We start from the raw sequence: 12559 nt of genomic DNA on the forward strand, positions 1-12559 counted from the left end.
AGTCTGGTAGAACTGTCTGGTTAATCTAGCCTATCTACCCCTCAATTGAAATGCTTTCTATCTAGCAAATTTCACTTACCATCCCTCTCCATACTAACCCACATTTGAGGTCTTTCAGCACTTTTTATTTGTTCTCCTCTTGGTAGTCTGATGGCTAGATACAGGTTTTGTTTTTGTTTTGGTAGTTTTGGGTCACCTTTTGGAGATATCTTGTACCTAGAAATTTAGAGGAGAGACCTTACATTAGACTTCTAATTAAGGTTTTTCCTGGGTGGCCTTACCTGGTAAATGCCTATTTAATTACTTGATTACTTTTTATGGCTACTTCCAAGAATGGTTTGAGAGTCTTTCCTAACCTAACCTATTGACTATCCATCATCTGGTCCTCTGAATATTAAAGACTATGCTGTCTCATTTTAAGGTTAAATATTCTCCTCTTAGAGATTTATGCCTGGATATGTAATATTTCTCCTGTGGATTTTTAGGGATGTAGCACAAATAAAAGTAGAGTAACTGATCCAAGTGTAATTAGAGAGGCCCTTGACCCTCCAGTCTTGCTGCCCCATCTCCACTCTGACCCTGTATGGTTCCTCCCTTTAGCCAGCTCTTAAGCAACCTCCAAGGAGCAGAGACTCAAAAACCACTGCTTACCTATTCAGAATGAGTTTCTTTTCTGCTTTGGTTATAGATTTTCAAAATTAATTCTTGAAATAGGATTTTTTCCCCCTAAAATTGTTGTTAAAGTTTAATCACATGGGAAATTACTTATATATAATTTGGTTGTAACTGCAGTTTAGAACATAACAGGTTTTTGTCAGTGCAGTAATCTAAAGGGAAGCTTTTAAAAGAAGAGACCACATCAAAGTGAGAAATAATTCACAAAGGGTCTGACAGAGGCAGTTCATTATTTTTAAATTAACTCCTCAGAGAAGGCAATGGCACCCCACTCCAGTACTCTTGCCTGGAAAATCCCATGGACGGAGGAACCTGGTAGGCTGCAGTCCATGGGGTCGCTAAGAGTCAGACACGACTGAGCGACTTCACTTTTATCTTTCACTTTCATACATTGGAGAAGGAAATGGCAACCCACTCCAGTGTTCTTGCCTGGAGAATCCCAGGGATGGGGGAGCCTGGTGGGCTGCCATCTACAGGGTTGCACAGAGTTGGACACAACTGAAGCGACTTAGCAGCAGCATAGGCACAGAATTTTTGAAATATTTCTCTTGGTATTAAATTTCGAAGTTGCTTCCTTACAATGTTTATGAAAGTGATTTTCCACATATTCAGGGACATGACATACTCCCATTTGTAACAATGGCTCACTACAGCAGTCACTTTCATCAGTGGCTAGGTAGAAAGAAATGATGGCCATAGCAGAGTACCAGGAATATGTACAGTTGGCAGTATCTCCCACCCCTTGTCTTGACATGTCTCTGTGTGAGTTGTCCTCTCTTACCTCCAAAATTATAGGTCAACTTATTGTTTATGGTACTATCCTAGGGGCTGTAAGTCCTGCTCCTTACATACATCTTTAATCTACATTAAGGCAGTCGTCATGGCTTCCAAGTATTTCTCTGGACTAGAGAGCACCAGGTCTTCTGAGATGAGAATTGTTATCTTTTACTTTTCCAGACTCCTTTCATACCACATAACTTTTGATTCTTATATAGCTTTCTGAGATGCAGATTCAAATCAAAAGGACTCCTAGTCAGCTTTACTGCCGTGTGTGTGTGTGTGTGTGTGTGTGTGTTAGTCTCTCAGTCATGTCCGACTCTTTGCAACCCCATGGACTGTAGCCCACCAGGCTCCTTTGTCCGTGGGATTCTTCAGGCAAGAATACTGGAGTGGGTTGCCATTTCCTTCTCCATTACTGCCTTAGCCATAGATTACTGTTGATTCCTGCTGCAGGAACTTGGATTCTTTAGTTACTGTCATACCCTTTCCCCTACACCCACCTCCAGAAACATAGCCCATACACTGAAGGGCACCTCAGTGTATTTACATGTGGTAGCATAAAGGGCAGATGAAGAAATAAGGAAGCCCCGATGGGGTGGCTGCCAGAAATCAAAGCTTTGATGAGTTGCCTTAGTCTTTTAATAATACGAATTCCACATCCTAATATTCTTATATCTCAGGAATTTCACCACGAAATAGTCTTGAAGTCTTAACCCCTGAAGTTCCTGGTGAGAGAGACCGTGGAAACTGCATCACTTCCTTACAGCTGCACCCAAAAGGCTGGGCCACTCTTCTTCGGTGCTCAAGCAACACTGATGATCAGGAGGTACGGGGCAGCACCACTGCACCTTCAGCGGGGCTGACTGAACAAACTGCCATTGCCATGTGTGCTCATGGTGTCTTAATCCCTTCAAAATCCTTCTTCCTCCTCTCTGGCCTGGGTTTGGCAAGTGGGAGATACTTTAAACCAGTCATCAGCTCAGATTAAGCCCAGTTTAATTCTTGCCTCCTTCATCTCATTGTAAAAAACCTCTTACATAGTAAACCCAGGACTGAGCTAAGCTGACTAAATGGGAGGTTTTGCTAAGTCAATGGAGTATTACGAGTTTCTCTTTTTACAATGCAGGGGGCCAGGGTTTAATCCCTGGTCAGGGAACTAGACCCTACATGCCACAACTAATATCCTGCATACTGTAACTGAGACCCAGCACAGACAAAATACAAACAAAAAAAACAAAGCTTTGGGAAAGGAAGGGATTGAACTGATAACTAGGGGGAAAGGGGTTGTATGACCTTAGGATCCTCCTTACTCTGGAAAGCTAGTGTCTTCCAAGAATCTCACTAGCTTCAGAAGCCACAGCTAACAGGAGAGAAGAGTCTTCGAAGTGTGTAGGAGAGGTAGTGTAGGGCTTAGATATCTTAACCCTAAAATATCAAGATTGTTGTTACTGTCAGGGGAATTATTACTTTAGAAGTCACAGTAACCTTGGGGAATAAAATGCTTCAAAGTGTCACGGTACAGCAATAACCTTGATATGAATGTAGATAAGACAGTGTGGGGCCTACAGATTTTGTTAATTGGGAGAGGGGTAGCATTCATCTGGATGTTTTCTTGCAGCAGGGATGTAGCTGTGGCATTCTGTTGAGCCTTTGGGGGAAAGAAAGATTATCTGTAGCACTGTTTGGGGCTCTATAACTTTGTTTTTGAATTAATTTTAGTTGAAGTGTAGTTGCTGTACTGCATTTTATAAGTTACAGCTGACTACAGTTATTCACAATTTTTAAAGATGATACTCCATTTATGAGGCTCTGTAACTTTGACTTCGCTCTCTTCTCTCCCTCTAGTGGACTTGTGTCTATGAATTCCAAGAAGGAGCACCCGTGAGACCAGTCGCACCTCGCTGTTCTCTACGCCTGACTCATTACATTGAAGAAGCCAATGTAGGCAGGGGTTATATCAAAGAACTTTGCTTCAGCCCTGATGGGCGAATGATTTCGTCCCCACATGGATATGGGATTCGCTTGTTGGGGTTTGACAAACAGTGCAGTGAACTTATTGACTGTTTGCCCAAAGAAGCCAGTCCCCTGCGGGTGATCCGTTCTCTGTACTCTCACAATGATGTGGTACTGACGACAAAGTTCTCTCCAACACATTGTCAGATCGCCTCTGGGTGCCTTAGTGGACGGGTTTCTTTGTATCAGCCAAAGTTTTAGGCACAATTTAACGTCAAATAAGGAACTCTACTGGTGTTCGACTTCTATATACTTCAATTTAGGTGAAGTATTTTCTTTTTAGAAGATCTTAAAAGTTTGGGTCAAGATCCTGGTTCTTATGGGTCCACAAACATACCTGTGACCTGAGTACTTGATCATCCAGCATCACGAGGCATCGCCAAGTTAGACTCCTTTTGCAGCATTCCTCCACTCCTGCTGACCCGTGCCACTACACTCCAGCTCTGCTGGTAGCTTTGTCAGGTCTCTTTCTTTTAATTCTCTTTCTGTTTTTGATTTTGGTGTGAATTTTGTGGACATTTGGCAGGAGTTTTGGTTGGATTAGGAGAAACTCGTGATGCTAGTATTGAATAAAACCCGGAAGTCTGATGTTGGCATACTGGTTGCTGAAAAGAAATTTCATCTTCACTTATCAGTATTCTTGGCCTTTTAAAGTTGCTGTTAGTTTCTCTATAATGAGCACAGATGATGGCATTATCCTTACAACTGTTACAGTCTTGCAGCAAAATGTCTTTTAGGTTTCCTGTCAAAATTATGTTTTTCACCGTGAGAGTAATTTTGTTGCGAAATTCTAGAAAAAACATTATCACCTCTCTTTGTAATTTACTGTATTTGTATGAATTTTTAAGTCTACAGCATATGTCCTTAGTTGATATTTTGTTCCTGTCAACAGCATTAGAAAGGAAAAGAGAGGAAGGAATGGGCTTGGGTCATTTCTATTGTATGAAGAGGATTTATTTATTAAATTAGTATACTGTCTGTCTGGCCACAGAGTGATGAGAACAATGTAGCTTAGATTTTCTGTTTCCTCCACCACATTATTTGAATCACAGAGTGACAGGTGGAGGGAAAATTGAGAGTAAATAGAGTTGTGTTTTTCTCATTTTCCTTGAGTTCAACTCTTACTATTAATGAAGAGAGAACTTCCATTTGTTTTCAAGCTGTTGTCATGACTGTGGCAGTCAGTGACTTGGTTGTCAAGACCTTTTGTTGTGTCTTGTTATGGAACATAGCAAGTAAAAAGCATCATGCAGGGGCCAGGCATAAGGCTGACTACTCTGCTGATGCAGGCAGCTTTTTTCTAGTCTTCTCTGCTTTGAATGGGATTATCTTTAGAGGAGATTTTGCCAGAAGTTAGAGTAATTTGAGCCACATGCTAGTTTTTTCCCTCTTAGAACATATTCTCTTAGGCCAGTGGTTCTCAAACATTTAGGGTGCATTATAATCATTGATGTGAAAGTCGCTCAGTCGTGTCCAACTCTTTGTGACCCCAATGGACTACTTCATGGAATTCTCCAGGCCAGAATACTGGAGTGGGTAGCCTTTCCCTTCTCCAATAATCATTGAGGAGCTTGTGAAAAATAGAGAAATCTGACCCTCACCTTAGGAGGTTCTGATTCAGCCTGGGAGAGGACAGGAATCTGTATTTTTAACAGTAACCCCAAATAATTTATATTCAGATGGTTCCTAGATCACAGCTTGAAACATTACTACCTTAAACATCAGTAAATATTTCTGTACCCATCCGGTGCTTACCACAACTCCCAGAAGGTGTTCTGATAGTTTAAAAAATAAGCAAATGAAAGCAATTTTAGAGGTCTTAAAATGGATGCAATCTCATTATTTGATGAATGTAGAAGTTAAGTGACTTAGCTAAGGTCATCCTGCAAAATTAGTGGCAGAGCCAGGACTTGAATTCAGGTCTCTCCATTCCTTGCTCAGGGCAATTTCTACTGTATTATGCTGGCTGTTAAAGATTTATAAACACTTTTTTTTTTGTCTTAAGTTGTATTACTATGGATACCCTTAAACTGGCCAATAGATTGAAAAAGAAAGGTATGAGAATATTGATGCTGAGAATTCCAGCGATAAGGAGAAACTGTTTTAAATCTTATAGAAATATTTACGTAACCCAAATGCATGAATAAAAATAACATTTTTTGTAGAATCTACCAGACAGCCATTTACACACATAGAGGTTACATCTCACTTAGATAATGTTGGCTCTAGGACAAATTTTAAAAATTACATCTTTTTTTTTACCATGGTTGTTAAAATAAAAATTGTAAATTTTTTTAGTCATCATAAAAAGTACACACTGAAAAACAAGTTTGCCATAAACTTTTTAAAAAATACATGTTTAAAAGAAAGTTTTGGAGACAAAAATACCTAATGCTGATAGTAAAAATAAGCTACTAAGTACAATGGTTATAAGAAATTTCTATATATTGCATCTCCTTTGGAGAGCACTCCATGTTAGATGCTGGGCCCAAATGTTGCCCAACTCTAAATTTCAGTACATGATTCTTAAACCACTCTATCATATATCAAATAATGTACATACTTTACTGCTAACCTTCACAAAAACTGCAAGGTAGGTGATGTGAGCACCAATTTACTGTGGAGGAAATGGGAGACTCAGGTTAGGTGATGTGCCCTGAGCACAGAGCTGACATGTACTGAATTTCAAACCCAGTGTCTTAGTTCCTAGCCTGTGCTTACTACCCAACCATTTTACCCTTTAGTTTGTAAAGGATGGTAAACTGGCCTATTAATTTACCTATTTAACAACCTCTGGAACTCTTATTAACAGAGCTGGCTTATTTTCTTTACTATGCAAAAGAACATTTACAAGATTGACAGTTTCCATTAGAATTAGTGCCATAAACTGCAGGGTGTACATACAGTCCATACCTAACTAAAAACCCTCAAGTAGGATAACTAACTATAAAGAAAAATGGAGGATTAATAGCCTTGTACAGAGTCACACAGATAAGAATGAAAAATTAATAGCCAGCAAACTCAGTAAAATTTTTGTCTTCTCTGAGGTATAGAAGGAAGTGAAGTCACTCAGCCGTGTCCGACTCTTTGCGACCCCATGGACTATAGCCTACCAGGTTCCTCCATCCATGGGGTTTTCCAGGCAAGAGTACTAGAGTGGGTTGCCACTTCCTTCTCCAGGGGATCTTCCTGACCCAGGAATCAAACCCGGATCTTCCACATTGCAGGCAGATGCTTTACGTTCTGAGCCACCAGGGAAGCCCCCTCTGAGGTATGATCATGATCAAAAAGTCATCAGGTAATATTAAGAAATTAAAAGGCATCAGGAATGCGATACTATTGATATTGGGGGATATTACACTTAAAATTTTGAGGTCCTATTTCACTTCAGTATAAAGTCTAATCTGGTGTTTTTAACTCAAAATTTTTAGTCATTTTTATTCATAACTGGTAAATTGTATTATAATTGATAAGTATAATTGTTGGTAAGTATAGTATAAATTATACTTGTTTTTAAAAGCTTTCTGCAGAGTAGTATATTTATGGCAAAGCTATGTTGAATGACTTTAAGAACATCAACTCCACAGTAGTTCTTTATTTTCAGTTGTGAAAATGAAATGGCTGATGCAGAAGAGACCTGTATTTTAATCTTTTGAAAATGTCTGTGGTCTTTTTTTCTCAGAAGCCCAAAAAGCATGTGTATTTTGTTGTTTCTCCTTGTTACATCCCTGAAGAGAGGCTATACCAAAAACTTTAGGAAAACAAGCATGGAAAAGGTTAATCATCTGTTTCCCACTTCTGTATCTAGAACCAGGATCACATCACATTATTGTTAAAGCTGTTTTCTAGAAAGTGCAATATAGGAAAAACACTCAGAGAATCTTTTGGGAGCCTAGTGTTTCCCATATTAGAATATATGGTGTTGGCATCCATAAGGATCTGTTAAGCTTGTGTTTAACAGGATAAATAGTTTGATAACTTACTGATGACAATCATCCCCATTTAATGACCAGCAGTCACTGAGAGCTATGAAAACTCACTCAGTAACACCATGTGGGTTATGAAGAAAGCATATATATTAATTTTGGGATAAATAATGCATATCTCTTTAAGTGCCAAAATTTAAAACCTGTAATTATTTTTGATGCAAGTCTTTCAGATATGTCAGTATACCTTACCTGCCTTCTTCTTAAACAGCATGCTCAGTATAATTCACTTTTTCATGATGAAAAGTAAGTGATATTCATGTGTTATTACAAATATCTAAAGAGCTCTGATGTATGTAAAATACTTCATAAATTGTAAAGGGCTATAACAAATTGATATTATTATAAAGTGATTCCCTTAGCCCCAAGGTATATATAATCATTTGCCTCAGATTGCTGGTGTGTTTTTTTTTTTTTAATTTAAAATATTTTATGTCTGCTAAGCAGTCTGTTTTGCTTATATAGTGGTTTCTTACTACACTTATCAATACACCTGCTTCTAACAGGCTCCCCACTTCCTTCTAATATGCTGTGTTCATCTGTTATGAGCTGGGAGGTGAGATAACCAAGTCTGCTTAGTGTTTAAAGAGCTGGATGCGCTCTGGGTGCACAATCTATGAGAGTTTTTTTGGTTGCTCACCACCTTCCTGACAGTTTCACAACAACCTTCTAAGTTCCCAGTTAAAGCCCAGGCTAGTGATTTTCTTCAGTTGCCACTAAGTAAAATACTACAAAAGCTAAGGATGCTGCTATATTAAGGAAAGCAATGTACCAAAGTACAGGGAAGGAAAAACAAAGGCTCTGTATTTGCACAGGGGTCTTTCATGCTTTGAAGAAAAAAGAAGAGTGCAGAGTGAAAAAATAAAAACCCAGGTAGACTTAAGAGTATTCTTGATGCCATTAAATTTTGTCGATAACTATTAAACTATATGGTTATCACATTGTACAGATAGTTTAATCTCAGTGCAAAATGAGATTGTACGAAATTTATAACCTAAACACAATTCTGAAGAATTTCTCACATTCAAATGATACGAAATTATTATCAAAAGCAAAGTCTTAAATTTACTTGTGTGCTGCTTTAGTTGTAAATGAAATTAGTGATGGAAAAATGGATTTTATTAATGGATTTTATCCAAAGTTCCAAGGAATATATCTCCCATGCACATACCCTCCTCTATGTATGTGTATATAAATGTCACTATAGATGAAAATGCCAGAGATAATAAAATACCTTTTAAAGTTTAAATCTGGTCCAAAATACTTAAAAAAGAATTTTCAGCTTTCCTGAGTTTTTTCCCTTACATAGATTTCAGTTTTTACATTAAAGGTTGAATATTTGAATTTTCTTTTAAAATTCACTGCATCTTCTATTTCTTGACTGTGCTTTCTGACTTTCAGGAAATTTAGATTGTCCCAGATAATATGCCAAACACCAGAAAGTTTTCTCACTAGATTCTTACACCAAACTGTAAGCTCCTTGAGGGCAGGGACTTTTATTCCCAGTGCCCAGCAGGATCAATCAAATAAATTGAATGTTGGATGAATCAAATTCACCGTATGTGGTCTCAAGTTCCCATGAGGCCAGAATTTTGATGTGTAAATTATTCAGTACTACAGAAGTCCATCATTTATTATAATGAACAGACTATTCATTGGAGTAAGGTTTTTTCCTGACAGTAGGACAGAAAAACCAAGCATTTCTCATTGTTCTCGAAAATTGCAAGATTCAGTTTTTCATTCAACAAACATGTGACTCCCTACTAGATGCCTAGTCTAGTACTAGAGCTCAAGGGACAAAGATAACTCAAGTTTTGGTATTCCATAGCTGCAGGTGACACAGACTTAGACCCAGGACTGGCTTCATGGGTGTGTGACCTATGCAGTCACAAGGGCCCTTTACTAAGAAAAGCCTCAGGCTTAGTTTATTGCTCTGCTGAAGCAATCTTGACATTCTTAATTTTTTGAACACGGGGCCTGCATTTTTATTTTGCACTGGGCTCACAAATTATGTAGCTGGTCCTGCTTGGATAGTATCATTTTGACCTAGTGAAAACAATAAGCATTAGAGTACCTTTTATCTACCTTCTAGTAAAGATATTCACATTCATTGAAAACTAGCCATAAAATAATTTAGTAAACTTCTCAAATCTAAAATTGAAACAAAACTTCCTTCTTCCCACGTTATTAATAGGTTTTTACCTTTTCTGAGTTTTCAAATGGATGGTAGAATTACAGGTGAACTTATCTACATACCTACATACAATTTTAAGGTTTTTAATGTTTTATTAATATATGCATTGAGTAGTTTAAGTCTACCTCATAATGTGCTTTAAAAAAATAATGCTACTTTGAAACATCTGACACACCTTTTGGGTGTCTTTTAACCTATTTAAAAGATAGCAAACATGGATTTAGTATTAGTTTGAAAACTTTTGTTTACATTTTGTTCATTTTTAGACCAGAATCAACCATAAGGCTATGACAGAGGCAGTGGTGTTTCTTGTTAGTGGTATTCTAAACTTTTTTGATCATGTAACTCCTAACAGAAAAAGTTGAGAGAAAACACTTTAAATTTTGGTTATTTATAAATTATACACATATTATACTCATCTATTATATACATCATAAAACATGTATAAAGGAAACTTTAGAAGGATCAGTTCAGTTCAGTTGCTCAGTCGTGTCCGACTCTGTGACCCCATGAACCGCAGCACGCCAGGCCTCCCTATCCGTCACCAACTACTGGAGTCCACCCAAACCCATGTCCATTGAGTTGGTGATGCCATCTGGCCATCTCCTCCTCTGTCGTCCCCTTCTCCTCCTGCCCCCAATCCTTCCCAGCATTAGGATCTTTTCCAATGAGTCAACTCTTCGCGTGAGGTGGCCAAAGTACTGGAGTTTCAGCTTCAAAAAAATCAAAGTTCTACATTACCTCCTGCACGTTTATGTTCACCTTGTCTTTCCACTGCTATGTGCACACTGCACTTTGTGAAGGCTGCTATTGTAAAACACAGAACTGGCATTTTACACTGAAAACACATTTATTAAGATCTGAACCATTCACATCTGTTCACTAAAGTTCTGGCCATTTACAAGTTTATTCAATATGAATGTGTATATGCTATACTAAGTCACTTCAGTCGTGTCCGACTCTGTGCGACCCCATAGACGGCAGCCCACCAGGCTCCCCCGTCCCTGGGATTCTCCAGGCAAGAACACTGGAGTGGGCTGCCATTTCCTTCTCCAGTGCATGAAAGTGAAAAGTGAAAGTGAAGTCGCTCAGTCGTGTCTGACTCTTCTTGACCCCATGGACTGCAGCCCACCAGGCTCCTCCGTCCATGGGATTTTCCAAGCAAGAGTACTGGAGTGGGGTGCCATTGCCTTCTCCGATATGAATGTGTGTCATTTCATAAATGATTTATTCAGTGAAAATTATTCATACCAATAGGAAGCATAGTTGATAATTTTTTGTCAAGCTGTATACAGTGATCAGTTCTCATACAAATTTAGAACATGTTTTTCACACTGCTCCCTAGAATGACATCTTGTATTATTTAATAGTGTGAGTGACCGTTCATTTTGCCATGCTATTTTAAATTTACATGCTAAATTTAATTTACCCCTACATGGGATGCTAACTTTTGGTAAGTCATTGAAAAGGAAAATAGAGTGAATCTCTTTCAGTTCAGATTATTTGGAGAAATTAATCATTCTTTAGATAATTTAACCATAGCATTAATGATCACTATTTCAATTATTCCTGAAATATGACTGACATAGATTACTTATAGTTTATTTAAATAGAAGAGATTTGGCATTCACTAATACTAAAGAACTATTTATATTCATTTCCTATTACTGATATAACAAATTTCCAAAAACTTAATGGTTAAGAAATTTCCTTCTAGGCCCTTCCCTTCCGGCAGAGAACATGAAAAGTGGTGCAGGCATTAGTATCACCAGGAGGGCTTGTTAAAAGATTGCTAGGCTGACACCCAGGGATGTTGACTTCACAGTTCTGGGGTGGGAGCCCCTATTTTGTGTTTCTAGCCAGTTCCCCGTTGATGCTGAAGATCTGGGGACCACAGTTTGAGAACCAGGGATATAGAAAATGTAGTTCAGGTTTAGTTTTTTCATGGATGACAGTTCCATGAATCTCTGTGAAGATAAAGCCAGTTTGGAGAATATCTTAACTTTGGAGGTTCAGAGAGGGATAACCATGCTTCCCGTCAGCTACAGCTATACTTGGTCCTCTCACCAAGTGCTAGAGCTAAGACGTCCCTATTTTCAAATGGTATTTACGTTACTGAGCAGTTAATTATGCTAAGATCATCTTATCTTCTCAGGAACAGACTTGGTGCTGTGTGGCTTATCTTCTAACTACATGAGAGGAGGCACTACAGAAACACAGGGAGCTCCAAACAGCTTACAGCAGCTGCGGACAGGATAACAGTTGAGAACAGGGGTAGCAGCTCTAACCAGAGTACAGACCACTCAGAACAGCTTTTAAACCCTTTTTGGCAGGTGGGGGATGGATGGCTGTCTCTTTTGAAAGCTATTTAAATTATGGGTACATGAGCCTGCTCTGTTTACATTAACTTGGAAAAGCCCATCCCTATAAAAGATTAGTTTTTGGGTAAAATGAATCCAAATTTTGTTCTAAAAAGAATACTTTCTTAAATACAAAGTGTCTGATCTGTTCTGAACACATTATTCTTAGGGAGCTATTACCTTAGAGATTTTGTGTGTGTATACAATAAACATTTGTATAAAAGAACAACTTCCTGGCCTTTATTAAAAGTTGCAGAGTACTGGCAGGAAAATCATGATGCCCACCTACCTTGGTCACTTCAGGTGTGAGTAAACCACTCACTTTTGGGGTAGTCTTAAGGAAAACATCAGCTTATTAGCGTCAGCTTATTACCAGTCCTGTCCCAATCTGGCATGTCTTCTGGGCTTGAGGAGAGGGAGCTGGTGGCCACCACATCATTAGTAGGACTAGTGGGACGGTTAAGTTAGTAATATGCCATAGGTTTGTGTTCCCTTCCAGCAGGTGTTTCTATGTGGTGTCCTGATTTCATGGCAATCTAAGAATTAGTAGT

General features: G+C 38.6%; 1 protein-coding gene across 2 annotated transcripts in view; it reads left to right on the plus strand.

The window, feature by feature from the left end:
* The window catches only part of DCAF10 (DDB1 and CUL4 associated factor 10), a 56237-nt gene extending 47534 nt beyond the window's left edge, over positions 1–8703 (plus strand). For both annotated transcript variants that reach the window (XM_027549693.1, XM_027549694.1), the window contains 2 exons: positions 2136–2281; positions 3301–8703. In XM_027549693.1, the coding sequence (XP_027405494.1) occupies positions 2136–2281; positions 3301–3669 (515 nt within the window). In that variant the 3' untranslated portion in view covers positions 3670–8703. The remainder of the gene's footprint in view (positions 1–2135; positions 2282–3300) is intronic.
* The last annotated feature ends 3856 nt before the right edge of the window (positions 8704–12559 follow it).

The sequence above is a fragment of the Bos indicus x Bos taurus genome, chromosome 8, assembly GCF_003369695.1.
Source record: "Bos indicus x Bos taurus breed Angus x Brahman F1 hybrid chromosome 8, Bos_hybrid_MaternalHap_v2.0, whole genome shotgun sequence".
Taxonomy (NCBI): domain Eukaryota; kingdom Metazoa; phylum Chordata; class Mammalia; order Artiodactyla; family Bovidae; genus Bos; species Bos indicus x Bos taurus.